The sequence below is a fragment of the Lepidochelys olivacea genome (assembly GCF_965140295.1).
Source record: "Lepidochelys olivacea isolate rLepOli2 genome assembly, chromosome: 15".
NCBI classification, from domain to species: Eukaryota; Metazoa; Chordata; order Testudines; family Cheloniidae; genus Lepidochelys; species Lepidochelys olivacea.
In genome coordinates, this window is record NC_140425.1 from 14360683 (window position 1) to 14374829 (window position 14147).

Sequence of the window (14147 nt, forward strand, 5' to 3'; positions counted from 1 at the left end):
AGGGAGCGGGCAGGGGAGGGTCTGCTCAAAGGTTCCAGAGTTATTCAGTCCCACAGTATAATAAACAACCTGTGGAATGTTTGCAGTTCACTTTCTCTCCTCCTAGTTTCTCTCCCACTGCTCCTTTGACAATGAATTCCTGCCCATCCTCTGTAGCTTTACTCCATCTCTCCCATTGTTATTGGGTGGATTCTCATATTATTTCAGTCATTACCATTCCTTTTGCTTTCCCCCATCGTTCAATGGACTGAAGTCCCTTCTCCTGTCCTCCTACCACTAACCCCCTAGCCATTGTACCCACAACCCCACTCCTTCCTCCTGGAGTACAGCCCCTCCACTTCCCTGGCACACGTATGTCTGTGGGATTGTCTCTTTGGTATATTCTTTAGAATGTGATTTTAAAACGAACGGGCTGGACATGAGAAAAAGGTGTAAAGTAGCCACAGCCCTGCCTATGACTGAGACAGGCGCAGGATTTTCAGATTGCATGTTTGTGGTGGGGGAGCCGCTCTGTTCCGTTGTGCTGTCTCCATCCTCATCAGCTGAAGGCATTAGTGTGAAATCATTTTAGCTGACTTGGTGAAATTCGTGGACTACGTGTTTGACGGGGAGGGCATTTGTAATGAAATGATGGGTGCTGCTGCTGCAAAAACGTGAAATGAAGCAAACGTAGGGAGGCAAGATGTCTGAGATGCTGGGAGCACGTTTCTGCTGGTTCTCAGTGAGTAGATTTGCAGAGGAGTGGTGCATGTCAGTTAGTGTGATGGTGACTTTGCAGATATGAGTCCAGCATTCAGAAATGCAGCCTGTACATAATCACTGTGTATCATATGGTCTTCTCTGTAAGAGATCGGGGCGTAGGCAGTCTGGCCTACTGGTTGTTACTGGGCTGGTGTCATGGAGCCAAGGACTGGCCACAAGATGGTAGTTGGCAAGCAGGGATCAGAGTCGGTGCAAGAACTGAAATAAGTAGGCAAGAGTCCTGGTCAGAGTCAGGCCAGGGTCAGAGACTCAGGATCAGGAGTAGTTACCAGGCTGGAGTCAGGAGGCAAGAGTCAGTGGCAGGCCGGAGTCGAAGACCAAAGATCAGACAGCGGGGCAAGGTCTGGAGCTGCGGCAGCCAGAATTCTGTGTGCTTGCCCAAGCAACTTCTTGGATCACCTCCAGGGTTAAGTAGTAACCGTGGGCCAATCAGAAGGCCGCAGGGTACTGTTGCTCTGAACGCTTTGGGCGGCACTTCCTGCAGCAACTAATCTCCACAGTGCTCCTAGGTTGCAGCTCTGCATGGTGTCCTGGTGGTGATGGGGGAATGTCAGCTGCCCCAGACTCCAGTCCCGCAGATCCTTACAATCTCTGACTCTTAATGCCAGGCCACTGCTTAAAGGGATGCCAGCAATTTAAGACTCACGCTTCTGTCTGAAAAGTTTTACCTACTGTGGTTACAAGTAACGGCTAAGATCAGTGTCGCTGACAAATTAGAGTGAAAATCCTCGATCGAGAGAGAAGAAAAGCTGAGTCGGACCTACGTTTTTCCTAACTCTGCCACTGACTGGCTGGGTTACTTTGGGTAAATTCCTTCACTGCTCTGTGCCTGTTTCCTCTGCAATGCTTACCAGTCTCGCCTGTTTAGATGAGAAGTTCTTTGAGGCAGGGACTCTCGCTTACTCTGTAAAGTGCCCAGCTCACTGGGGCCCTGATCTCGCTTAGGATCAGCAGGTGCTGCTGTAATATAAATAATAATATTTTTCAGTTTTCCTTTGTGCAGTTGACAGCCCTCTGTGAATAGTCATTTTCACTGCTTTACCTGTATAGTCAGTTGGTTTCTTCTGTTGTTTGGGTCTTTCGCAGCAACACTGGGGGAGATGAAAAATTTAAAAATAATGAAGTGTGATTGTAAAAGCTCCAGAATTGTCAAGAGGACTCTGGGACAGGAGCGATACCTGGAGCAACTTACAACTCCTTTCTAAAAAAAGCTGACTAGATGTCATGTTCCTGCTACCAGGGTTAGACACTTCATCTTCCACCCTGCAATCTCTGTGATGTAAATCTGCTCTCAGTGTCTTCCCTTTTGCCACCTCTCTGAAGCTGAACTAAAATCTCTTGGGTCTTTTGTACAGATGATGAATCGCCCGGGCTTTATGGATTCCTGAACGTCATTGTTCATTCTGCCACGGGGTTCAAGCAGAGCACAAGTGAGTGGCAGATCTGTGATGTGCAAGTGGGGGTCTGTTAGGGCCAAAGGACAGGAATGGGGTACTCTGGGCGCAGAGATGTCAGTTTGGGGATACAGGGTTTGGTGAGGAGAATCAGTTTGGGTGATTGGGAGTGGGAGATTAGTGTACATTTGGGGGATGCTGACTAGCTTTTTGTAGCAATAAAAACTCTCAAATAGATCAGGCTCCAACACTAATCATTTCACTCTTACCCTGTTTTCTGTCATTTTTCTTACCATATGTGCTGCTTACCCAACAGTTTATGGGTAAATCGGCTCTTGCTCCCTCATTGCCCATTTTCCAACCCTGTTTGATCCTGCAGTGAAATGTCAAGGCTCAGTCTCTGACCCCACAGTAACAATGTCCATGGTAATAAACACTGGATTAGGAATTCACTGGAGGATCAAGCAGGAGGCAAAGCTGAGCAGTGTGGGGTGTGGAGAGAGTCCTTGTTAAAATACACACACGGTTTCTGCAGCAGCTAAGGTAACCAATCCAATTTCCATTGAAGTCAGTGGGGTCTTCCTGTGGGCTTTGCTGAGCGTTGGAATGGACCCTAACTTCCAGGGTGCACACGCTTCTCTCTGTGTAACTGCACACAAAACAAGCCTAAGAAAAGAGGAGACAAAGTGCCCTTTCTACTAAGTGACAGAAATGCACCTCCTGGGCTGAATTGAGGACTTTATAATCACAGTGTAATACAGGCCATGCACTAGCCCAGGATAAGCCTCACTATGCCACCCATCTACACGGAGGGTTTGCACTGGTGTAGCTACACTGGTTCCAGTGTCCTCAGTATAGAGAGGCCTTTAGGTGAGAGAGAATCTAGGAAGCAGTGGTTATAGAAAAAGGTTATGTTAATCTTAACAAAGCCTCTGATTCTATGTCTCCCCTACAGACCTGTACTGCACGTTGGAGGTGGATTCCTTTGGATATTTTGTGAACAAAGCTAAGACCAGAGTGTACAGGGACACTACAGAGCCCAATTGGAATGAGGTGGGTATGGATAGTTCTTCGTGTGATTTATCAGCCATGCTGGGCCTTGTTTATCCCCTTGAGGCAGAACATTTGCAAATGAAGAGGCTGTTTGGTTTGCAATCTGTACTGCATGAACTGGACCCTTCTCACATGTGCAGCACACCTGAAAGCACAGTCTGCAGGGTTCTTGTCATTTCCTCTGGGCTCTTACCATTTGTAGGAGATTTTAATCTTGGAGACTCACTGATGAAATGAATGTCTCAGCAGCAGATGCACTTTGCATGATCAGCCAGCTGATTGCACAGCCTTTATTTGTGTGTGTGTCTGTGTCTGTGTATTTTTTTTTAAAGTATCTGTGGAAACACATTGAATAGGGAAGTATTTTTCGAAGGAGAGGGTACAGTTATAAATTTAGCTTTCAGCCTCCACCTTCTTTATAGCAGGCTTATTTTAAACCTAGTGAAGTGTAATTAAACACAAGAAATATGGGACCATCTATTTCTTCAGCGGTACACCACTACAACATATTGAAACTTGACCAAGGGACCAAGCATCTTTCATGCTCGCCTCCAAAGTGCCCCCCAAATGGACTCAATACTGTTCTGCTCGACCTCTCTTTAAGACCCACTCCATTAGATGAAAGATCTTTGTCAGTCACTTGAGTGGTTCCTTCAGATTGATTTCAGTGAGGCTATACAGAGTCAAATATCCAGAAGACACTATCTCCTTGTTAACTAATTGCTGCTCTTCTCCTTCTCCTCTCCCTTCCCCTTGCTGCAGGAGTTTGAGATTGAGCTGGAGGGCTCACAGACCCTACGGATTTTGTGCTATGAAAAATGCTATAACAAAACCAAGCTCACCAAAGAAGATGGAGAGATCACAGATCGAATCATGGGAAAAGGCCAGATCCAGGTGGGGCTGCCCTTATCCATTCCTAAGCCCTGCGCTAGGATAAACAGTGGAGCTTTTGATTCCTGGAGCTCCCTTGTCTCTTGGAGAACGCACCGAATGCTGGAAGACTGGCAGCCAGGTTGAGGATTCTTTGAGACACCGCTGGGAGGTTAAATGTGTTACTGGCCTTTTTTATACTCCTCTGGCCGCAACAGTGGTGGCGTTCTGCAGGGGGTTTATTGTTGGAGATAATTGGGGGATTCATCTTCTGTCCTGTCTCAAATCCTCCCTGGGGAGAATTCATGGTCACAACTCGAAGTCACTGGGGCCTATGTGCTCCATTTGCACAGGGAAAGAGAAAGTGAGGGGAGTGGCTTTGTGTGAGAGACACGGGGTGGCCTCTATCAGTCCCCTAATAAGTCAGTCTAGAGAAAATGCTATCTGCCCTAAAGTACATGCCGTGAGTGTATTGACGTGATGGTAAAACCAAGCAGGACTCTGACAACAGCCATGTTCAGAACTTTGTGTCCATGACAACAGGGTACATCTAAGATTTAAATGGGCTGTTTGACCTCTTCTTCATTCAGCGTGTAACATTTCTGTGTTTTGCAAGCACCAGAGTTTGGAGAGATGATGGGCTGGCAGCAAAAGGGGCTGATGCTCCCAGAGAATTGAGTGGCGGTGGCCTAAAGTTCTGGGCATTAAGTTTCTGGCAAAGATCCCAGCTGTTATAGGATGGGGGCTGGTTGAACATGTTGAATTATTCCCTCTCCGGCTCCAAATCTCTTCCCTTCTGTTCTGAAGCCCCAGTGACATGCCTGGACAGTTGTCCTGAGTATGATATTTGTTTGAGTTAGACCATAAGCTGTTCAAGGCATGTACCCTGTCTGTGCATGTGTTCTGTAAAGCGTCCTGTATGCTTATGGCACTCTATGAAATAACTACCAGCACTCTTCACCCATTTCTGTCCGTTTCCTCACCACTTCCTCGGCATCGCTTTCTTGGACAGCTGAGTGGTAACTGCACAGGCCTTGTCCTCCTGTTTCCAAGGGAAATAGTCCTACAGATCCATATCTGTTATATCAGTATAACTGCGTCAATCTGGGGTGTAAAAAATCCCACCCAGGTGTAGACAGCATTATGTTGGCGGGAGAGCTTCTCCTGTTGACATAGCTACCACCTCTTGCGGAGCTGATGGGAGACGCTCTCCCATTGGGGTAGGAGCGTCTTCAGTGAAGCGCTGCAGCAGCGTTTTAAGTATAGACCTGCCCTTAGTCCCTTTCCCAGACCTGAAGACGAGCTCTGAGTAGCTCAAAAGCATGTTTGTCTCACCAACAGAAGTTGATCCAATAAAAGATATTACCTCCCACACCTTGTCTCCCGCATAGCACAGTCAGGCTAACGGGGACTGGTTACTTCCCTTGGGGCTGTGCTGACTGATGCTCAAAGTTTCAGCCCTGAAGCTCTTAGTTGTGCTTTCGTCAGTGCACCCCCAAGTCACCAAACCCTGGATTTTCCAAAGGTTTCAGGTAGAGCTGGTTTAAAAAAAAATTCTTTAAAACTTTTTTGGACAAAAAATGGCTTTTCGGTGAAACAGACATTTTCACAAAAACCTTATTTTTTTGTTAAATTTTTCCATTTTTTCATAATTGAAAAAACAAAATTGTTTTGGGTTAAACTTCTCAGTTTTCAATCAGGAAAACAAAACAAACAAAAATAAAAATAATTAAAATTGGTTTGGGGGATTTTCGTTTTTGGACAAAAAACCTGAACGTTTTTAAGGAAATATTTCAATAAAATAATTTTTGACCGGCTCTAAAGTCAGGTTTCCACTGTAGCACTAAATATAAACAATCTCCCACCTTTTCATGTTTTACTGGATTTTTTTCCCCCCTAATTTTACAAAGAAACCCTTCTGTCACATTTCTGAACAGGCTGAAATTAGGCCAAGTCAGGCTGTCCTTAATTCTCAGGAACGTCTGTCTCATCACAGTGTTTATTTTCAGGACTATTGTGTAGTTCAAAAAAAAGAAAAGAGGAAAAAAAGCAGTCCTAAAATAACCACACTGCTGGGATCTGTGTTGATAAGAATTGCTACGGGCCGATTTATTTTTTTAAGAGGCCACTGAACGCTCCTTTTTAAAATCAGGAAATACTTCTAATATAACAAAAATCCTGGGGATAAACTGGTGGGAATTCTAACTAGTGATGTCCGCATTTGCTCCTTTTGCTATTTTGAATATTTGTTTTCTTTCAAGACTTTTCCAGAGACTTTTGGTTTGTGCCGTTTTTTCATTTAATAGCCTCTGGGGCTTTGTGGTGTTGTCATTATCCAGGCCAAAGTCTGCCCTGGGTTAAGATGTACACCATTCTAACTATGGGTTTCAGAGTAGCAGCCGTGTTAGTCTGTATTCGCAAAAAGAAAAGGAGTACTTGTGGCACCTTAGAGACTAACCAATTTATTTGAGCATAAGCTTTTGTGAGCTACAGCTCACTTCATCGGATGCATTCAGTGGAAAATACCCATTCTATGGAAGCCAATGGGAGTGGGGTGAGCTTTTCCACGGGCTCATTGAGCCTAACCTAGCCTCCCAGAACAGTCAGAGTCACATCCACATCCTCCCTCTGCAAAAACTAGGAAAACATTTATTTTGGCTAAAACCACCGTGTATTAGAAACCATTTATTAGAAACCATTTATTATTATTGTAAATCGGTGACTTCCCACTGCTGGGATTTGTGAATCACCAAACTCCGTGCTGCAGAGACAAAGACAATGAGTCTAGAAGACCAGGACTGTGTTTGCTGTGAAAAGTTTATTAGCTCTGTCTGTTGCATAATGGAAGAGGAGGAAGGAAGGCTCTAAATTGGTCCATGGTGTGCAGAAAATTGTGGAGGCTTCCAGGAACGGGCAGCAGTTTAATGGCTCCCATTGCTCATATGTTCCTTTCCTATGGAATGTTTTACCTACCTCTTTTACATCCACATGTAAGAGCTTTATTATTGTTTGTAGACTCCAAATTTCCCCACGTTTTTATGAGCCTCAGAACTTTATTGTGAGTGTGCTGCTTGTGAACCTAGCAGTAAAATCCCCCTCCTAGGGCCCCTTCTCCCTGTCATAGGAAGGGCAGCAAGCTGAAGGGCTCTTTAACACCCTGTGTATGCACAGACATGCCTACTTACCATGTCCGATGCACTGATAAATGAAGTGAAGACAGAAGATGGGCTTCTGCAGCATTTCTCAAAAGCAGCCACTGTGGCCGCTTGCAGCCACAACGGGCTTTTCATGCAGCCACAGCCTCCTGGGCAGTAATGGGAGACGGGGGGGGGGGGGGCAAAGCAGTGGTCCCTCCCACAGGGCCACCAGCAGGGGTTGGACCCTGCCCCCCTCTGGAGAGACAAATGCTGGCGGAGCAGGCAGCTAGTGAGTTCCCCAGCTTCCTGGGGAGAGGAGGGCCAGGCTCCAGCAGCAGGCTCGGGGGGTGGCAGGCAGCAGGCTCTGGCCACGGGGCTCCAACCCCCAATTGCGGGGCTCTCCCATCGCCCCTGGCCCCTGCTGCCTCTGCCAGCCCATTGTTTTTTCCCCTGCTTGCCCCCTACTGACCTCCCCATCCAAGGCTTAATTTGTCCCTTGGCTTGCCAGGACTAAGTAAGTCTTCTGCTGTGAAAAGTGATATTTGTATGCCTGTTAATATCACTTTTCACAGCAGCAGACTTACTTGCTAGCAAGTCTTTTTAAAAAAGCAAAAGAAACAACAACAAAAAATACAAGAACCTGCAGAGCATCTTATTTATGTTTCTATTCTGTTTAGGGCCAGTAAAGAGTAGAGACAACTGCATTATTTTTATTATTGAGTCTTCAAAACGTTTCAGTAAATTACAATGATTTGGCTGTGTATATGTGCATATGTATTTATTTTTCCTAAAGTTAATTATTTTAGGAAAAATTTGTCAGCACAGCCACCAGCACTTTGAGGCCACCAAAAAATTTGTTGTGAGAACCCCTGTTCTAGGGCACGGTGCAGGGATGCGGGGGCTGGTGTTAGGATATTGTTTTGTATTACCATAGCAGGGAACTCCTGGTTTAGTTGCATGGAGACTATCAGCTCCACTCATCTCTAGCTAAGATTTTTTTCCTCTCCATTGGGCCCTTTTGCCCTCTGGATTTTGCCCTTCTCCGTCTGGCAGGCTCATTTCCCTGTGTCTCTAGCTCTGCAGGAATTAACATGGAAGCCTTTTGTTTACTCTTCTGACTGCATCCGGGTGAGTGAGGATGTCAGCGTAAATATGCCCAGCCCTGGGATAGGCTGCAAGAGTGAACTGACACTGTGCACTATGATCCTGCTCCTAAAGCCAGTACAGTTCTGAACAACAGTCCCTTTCTCTGCATGAGCAGCTCAGGCAAGCCCAACCCTCTTTCCCCCAAAACAGTGCTGGAAAATCAGGGGGTGGGGGTGGGGGTGGGGGTGGGAAGGAGGATGTGACCTTAGAGCACAAATATTCTGATGCTCTAATAGCAGTTCGCCAATATTCCTCTGTTGCCATGCAAGACCATCACCCCTATCTGTTCCATTATCTGGGCTGGCTTGTAGAATTGCACGGGCTATCTCCCTTCCTCTTTCTGTTATTTAGACCTACAGATACATGTTTTTCATGCAAAACTGACAGTCACAGGCTGCAGCCCCCAAGATCCACCTCCAAAACCATTTCCACACTCGAGTTAATTTAAGAAGCTTGGCCATGCGGAACAGCATCCTAGCAATGAAAAGAGGGTGGAAATGAAGAAAGCTCTGGGTCATGCCTAAAGGGCACTGGGGGAAGGATTAACATGACAGTGGAGAGCTCTAGGAAGACTGGGTCCAGGCAGGACTGGGTGCTTCCAGAAGTAACAAGCCACAGACAATAGTTTCCCACTGGTTACAGTTAGAAACCACTGGAGTGTGAAACTGCCATGGAAATTTAATAAAGGGAGGAAGTAATATGAATAAATAACATAAAATGCACTACCTGAAAGGAGGTGTTTCTTGTTTCCTCCGCTTCCCTCTTCCGTCGATTCCTCTTTCTCTCAGTCCTTCCTTTTTCCCTTTATGTATCTTTCCTTTGCTCTTTCTGTGAAAAGCCAGTGCACACTGTGATGGGTTACTGAGCCAGACCAGAGCCTTTTCTCCTTAGTCCCTGGCTTACCTTCCCCACCACCCCGTTTCCTGCTGTCCCTCTGCCACATGCCTTTTCCACCTACATTCCTAATTTGGGTCTCTTCTCCTTGTGCCTGACCCATGAGGTGCTAAGTGCCCTCAGCTCCCGTTTCCACCACCTTCTCCTCCTCCTCTTCCTCCTTGTCATCATCATTTTTACTTAAATGGGTGCCAAGGCTCCTTAACTGCTTCTGGGCCAAGGTCCTTCCTGCAGAAATCCCTGTTGTGCTGAGCTGGTTTATGCTGTTGTGATCTGTGCAGGCTTTAGAGAGGAATTTGCTTGGCTCATTTGCGTTTCACTTTATAGGTCACCACAAGGGAACACCAAGGAACAGGCAGCTGTGAAACTCAGCAGGGCCAATAGAGCAGTTCTGTTCACACTGCAGCTGAATATTTGCTAGCAACAGCAGAGTTTAAAGGTGGTCCTGGCCTGGTTTCCCTGAGCAATGAGGAGAACTATGCTAGCCAGACTCTGTTATAGACTGTCTTCCCTACCTCATAGGAAGGAGTCTGTGGCAGGTCTGTCCTTGTCCTCTTTGGTTGTGGAAACACACCAGACACAAGCTTTAACTGATTCAGGAGATGCATGGAGAGAGCCCTGGGTATTAAACCAAGTTGAATGAAACTGATACACAGTCTGAAATCATGACAGAGGCAGCCTTCTCTCAGAGCCCTCCCCAGCCTTCTGTAACACGTTCAGACTGACAGCATCGTTGTGGCCTAGTTCGCTTACAGCAGTTGTCCTCTGTGGGGGCACATCATCTGCAGATTTTGTTCTCTTCCTGGATGTTCCATTTTCCAGGTCATTGATCAATAAATCAGACCTAAAGCCAGTCAATGTGACCCCCCCTGCTTGTCAGCACCCCCTCTGTGCTGAAGTGTCTCACTCACTAGCACCTTTTGTCTTCATCCTCCAGCCAGCGCCCTGTCTGCTCCAGCTGCCCTTTCCCCACGCTGGAGGTCAACTGTCTGCACAGGCCAGTATTGCAGGCTTGCTCAAAGCTCTGCTTGCCCTTGGCTCTGTTATTTCCTCCTGTGTTGTTAGGCCTGATCTTCCTGTCTTGCTCAGCAGCGCCGAGTGGTTTTTTCAGGTCTCATTCTTTTATTTGTTTATCCCAATAGCACTTTAAATAACAACGTGAAAAGCACTTTAACCTTGATTATATAATATACAGGGATGGCACTTACCACCTGACCTTGAATTTCTCATGCACCTTCCTCCCAGCTTCCTCTCCATTGAGTACACACTGTTCTGTTTGGAGAGGTTCCAGCCTGGGGGGAGTAGGAGTTCTTCCAATCCAGAATTCAGGATTGGGGGAGCATGTGTTCAAGTGGGGGGTGGAGGAAGGGACAGGCAGCAGAAGCTATTATGTCAGCCTTCAGCAGGCACCAAGGCTCACTCACAGTCATCCATCTGGCTGTTGCTTCCAAAGAGTACTCGCCTGAGGACGCTGACGGTCCTAACCAGCCATATGGCATGTGCTCTGGAGACAACAAACAAGAATGCAGTTGGCTTGTGCTTTGAAACATCTGTTGACTTGCATTCATCTTGCCAGTCTGGTGTGAGTTAGTAATTGTGAGCCTGAACTCCACTGATAATGGAGGAAACTCTAACTGGGGCCTGCTGGTACCACCCTTCGTGTAGCTTCTCTTGTAAAAGTTCGGAACACCCAGGCCCACTCTGAGTGCTAGCACCCAACTCTCTCTTGCCCCCTCCCACCTCCAAACTTAGCTACTGCTTCTAGGTTATGAATACCCACCATTGTAAGATGCAGGGCAAAAAACATCCTGGTCAGAGAGCCTCGGCCTTATTCATCATGGGAGAGATCACCAGAAGGGCCATTTCAGCAGAGTCCTTAGTGAAAGGCCATTGCAGTTGGCTGGGCTCAGCTGCGTTGCATAGGAAACCAAACATTTCAGAACTGGTTTCCTCCTGAGCCTGGGAAGAGAATGTGCTTGTTGAAAAAAAACCTCTTACACTGCAGAATTCTTCCAGCTTGGAAACTCTTGTGGTGTGGGTGGGAACAACGTAGATTGTGGCTGCCTGGCAGTGACTTGGCCAGCCTGACAGGAGGAGGCGGGCCTTCAGGAAGAAGTCTCCTCAAAAACCTCCTGGCTAAGTGTAGAGTCTGGGGTTGCTGAAGTAACAGTGACTTGGCACAACTGGCCTTGTTAACTTCAGACCCAGTGCAGCCACGATGTGGGAACTGCTGGTTACCAACTACACTATGCAAGGGATCTTCAGATATTTCTACCAGAGCTGCACCTATCGGAGCCAGGCAGATTCGACCGGGAAACACACACATGCCGGCAACACCACGTTGTGGACTCACGTCCGAAACAAAGTACGCAGAGAAAAGGTGGGCTTGACTCTCTCTCCTCCTCCTTTTATCTGGGGTCTCTGAAACATAGGAGAAGGAGAAGCTTTTCTTTCTGGGGTTTCATGTGTGTAACTGACAGCAACGTTTTGCCCTGTGTGTTGAGAGCTGGAAGTGGGAATTAGGCTTCGGAAAGGGAGAGGCTGAACATACTCGGTAGAGTCAAGGATACTGTGGGTTGCATTACCCCTGCTCGTCTAGCATTCATCCTCCGCTGTGCAGTGAGATGCCAGTGCTGTTATATTGGAGGGGGGGGAAGGACAGGGTTGATGAGGTATGAGATTAGTGTTAGTTACTAAATTCCTTTTCATTTGTGCATGAAGGTGTATTTGAACCTGTGCGTCTCAAGGTGAAAGATTAGTGCGCTCACCCACCCCTTGCCTTGCATTTTTCAGGGAATAGACTTTGGTATTGCAAAGCCATGTAAGGAATCACAGATTCATTTTGTCTGGTTCTAATTGCTGGTATAGCTCCATGTTCAAACTGTTGTTCCTTTTCTGTACGTTCAGTCTGAGCCAGTTGTGGCTCTTTGGAGGTGAGTGTTTCACAGATATCACCGACCTTGCTGGGGGATGTTCCTATAGAACTTGACAAGCTATTTCCCAGCCTTGTAACTTTCCTGTTGAAAGAAATCAAGCTAGGTTAGCAATGGAGACCCAGGATTTCATTTCAGAGCATGGTTTTGATCAGTGGATTCTTGCAACAGCAGGGGTCTCTCTTTCAGTTTCAGGTGCATTTTCTCCCTTTGTGTTGGAGCTGAAGTGAAAAAGAATAGGGCAGGCCAGAGTAAGACACTATATCTACCTTCTCCTGTGATCTCTGGGCTGCTTTCCCATTCAGCTCTTCTCTTGCTTCATTCCCAAATCAGAGCAGGATTTAAAAAAACTAGTAATTTCTTTCTGAGCGTTCTGTGTGCTTAATTTTTTCTTTGGATGGCATGTATAAGTCCTCCTGGATCACCCCATATTCCTCCTCCATTCTCTGACTGTCAGACCCAGCATCGGGTCATCATGTCTTTGGAGCTTAGGAGAACTGGATGTAGCTCCTTTTTGGAAACCGACCCAAAGCTCCAGTGCTAGGGAAGCTTGACAGAGATGCTGGTGAAGCACTCCCTCAAGCCCCGCTCCTCACTTCATCCTGGGGCTGAGTACTCCAGCCCTGCCTGTCTCTGGGAAATTGTGATCCAAATTCCCCTCTCGGCCAGATTGTAGCGTTTGGCCTCTGGCTTGTATTTGAGGAAGTGTGGGAGCCATAGCACCTGGGGGTAGCTCTTGGAGGGAAGGTGTTTCAGGCAGTACAATCTCTGCCACATGTCCTCTGCATGTAGACTGCATCGTCTGTTTGGACGGGGGAGCAGACTTCTCTCTCCACTCCCAGAAAGTTCCGTGGGCTGGTACAGAGGGGGAAACAGCAGAGTGCAGAGCTGAAGACGTCCTGACTGACTGTAAGGAGGATGAGCTTAGTAACCCCCAAAACCAGAGACTTCTAAATAAAAAAATTAATTAAATAAGAATACCCTACAGCATGGGGGAAGGAGAGCACCCGATACAGAGTACTTGTGTTCACTTTAATACACGTATAAGGTACTCAGCAACTGTGGTGATGGGTGTGTTGTGAGAACCTTGATGGATCAGATAGAAAGAGTCTAAGTGACAGAGGCAAGACGATTATTATTGAAGATGTAATAAGTTACTAATCAGCAGTTTCTGATTGTTGGAGCAGATGTTTATAAATGTCTATTCAGTGTCCTTGGTAGCTGTTTCACTAGCAGGAGTTGAACAAAAGAGCTAGAAAAATTCTGATACTCAGTTGGATGGAGAGGATGTAAAAGGCTGTAAATAACTCAGTATTTAAACTTTATGTACCCTGGACCTGTGAAACTGCACCCACAGAAAAGGCTTCCAAAGCTAAAATAAAAAGAGACACACACTCACTCTATTAGGAACAGGAAGGAATTGGGAATCGTATATATGTAATATTCCCTAATTCCTGTTCTTAATCTTGTTATTCATGACCTTTGGAAATAAATGTTAAAATACTCTTTGAAGTGTATTATCATGGACCAAACTGGTGCCAGCATTTGGGCTTAGGACCTGTGTTTGGGTTTGGGACCTGCAGCTTGCTTACCTGTGTTTTCAGAGAGAAACAAGCCCTAGCTGTGTTTCAGATCTTAGCCCTTTCCTTTTAGAAAATTTACTCTCTCCCTTCCTGACTCCCGATTCGCTGGGGTGGGATGATCCTCTGCTGTCTATTAAATATGGCTCCTATGTTATGGCAGCGAAGGAAGCCTCCTTTTCTATCAAAGGTGAGATTACTGGCTTTAGAAGAGCGTTTTAGCTCTCTTGAGGTTTCTCTTGTTAAGTGGATATTGCACATTTGACACTGGGGTTTCCATATACACATGTGTGATCCATACCCATACCTTGGTTAGAGTGCAGAACTCTGTATGAGTTACCCGACATCTGAAACTCAGGGCTTTTCTGATTCCCCTGT

The 14147-nt window shown here is 46.4% G+C and overlaps 1 protein-coding gene across 3 annotated transcripts in view; it reads left to right on the forward strand.

The window, feature by feature from the left end:
- BCR (BCR activator of RhoGEF and GTPase) overlaps positions 1-14147 on the forward strand; it is a 130640-nt gene that overhangs the window by 101618 nt on the left and 14875 nt on the right. For all 3 annotated transcript variants that reach the window (XM_084649425.1, XM_084649427.1, XM_084649426.1), the window contains 3 exons: positions 2118-2192; positions 3112-3209; positions 3972-4103. In XM_084649425.1, coding sequence (XP_084505551.1) covers positions 2118-2192; positions 3112-3209; positions 3972-4103 — 305 coding nt within the window. The remainder of the gene's footprint in view (positions 1-2117; positions 2193-3111; positions 3210-3971; positions 4104-14147) is intronic.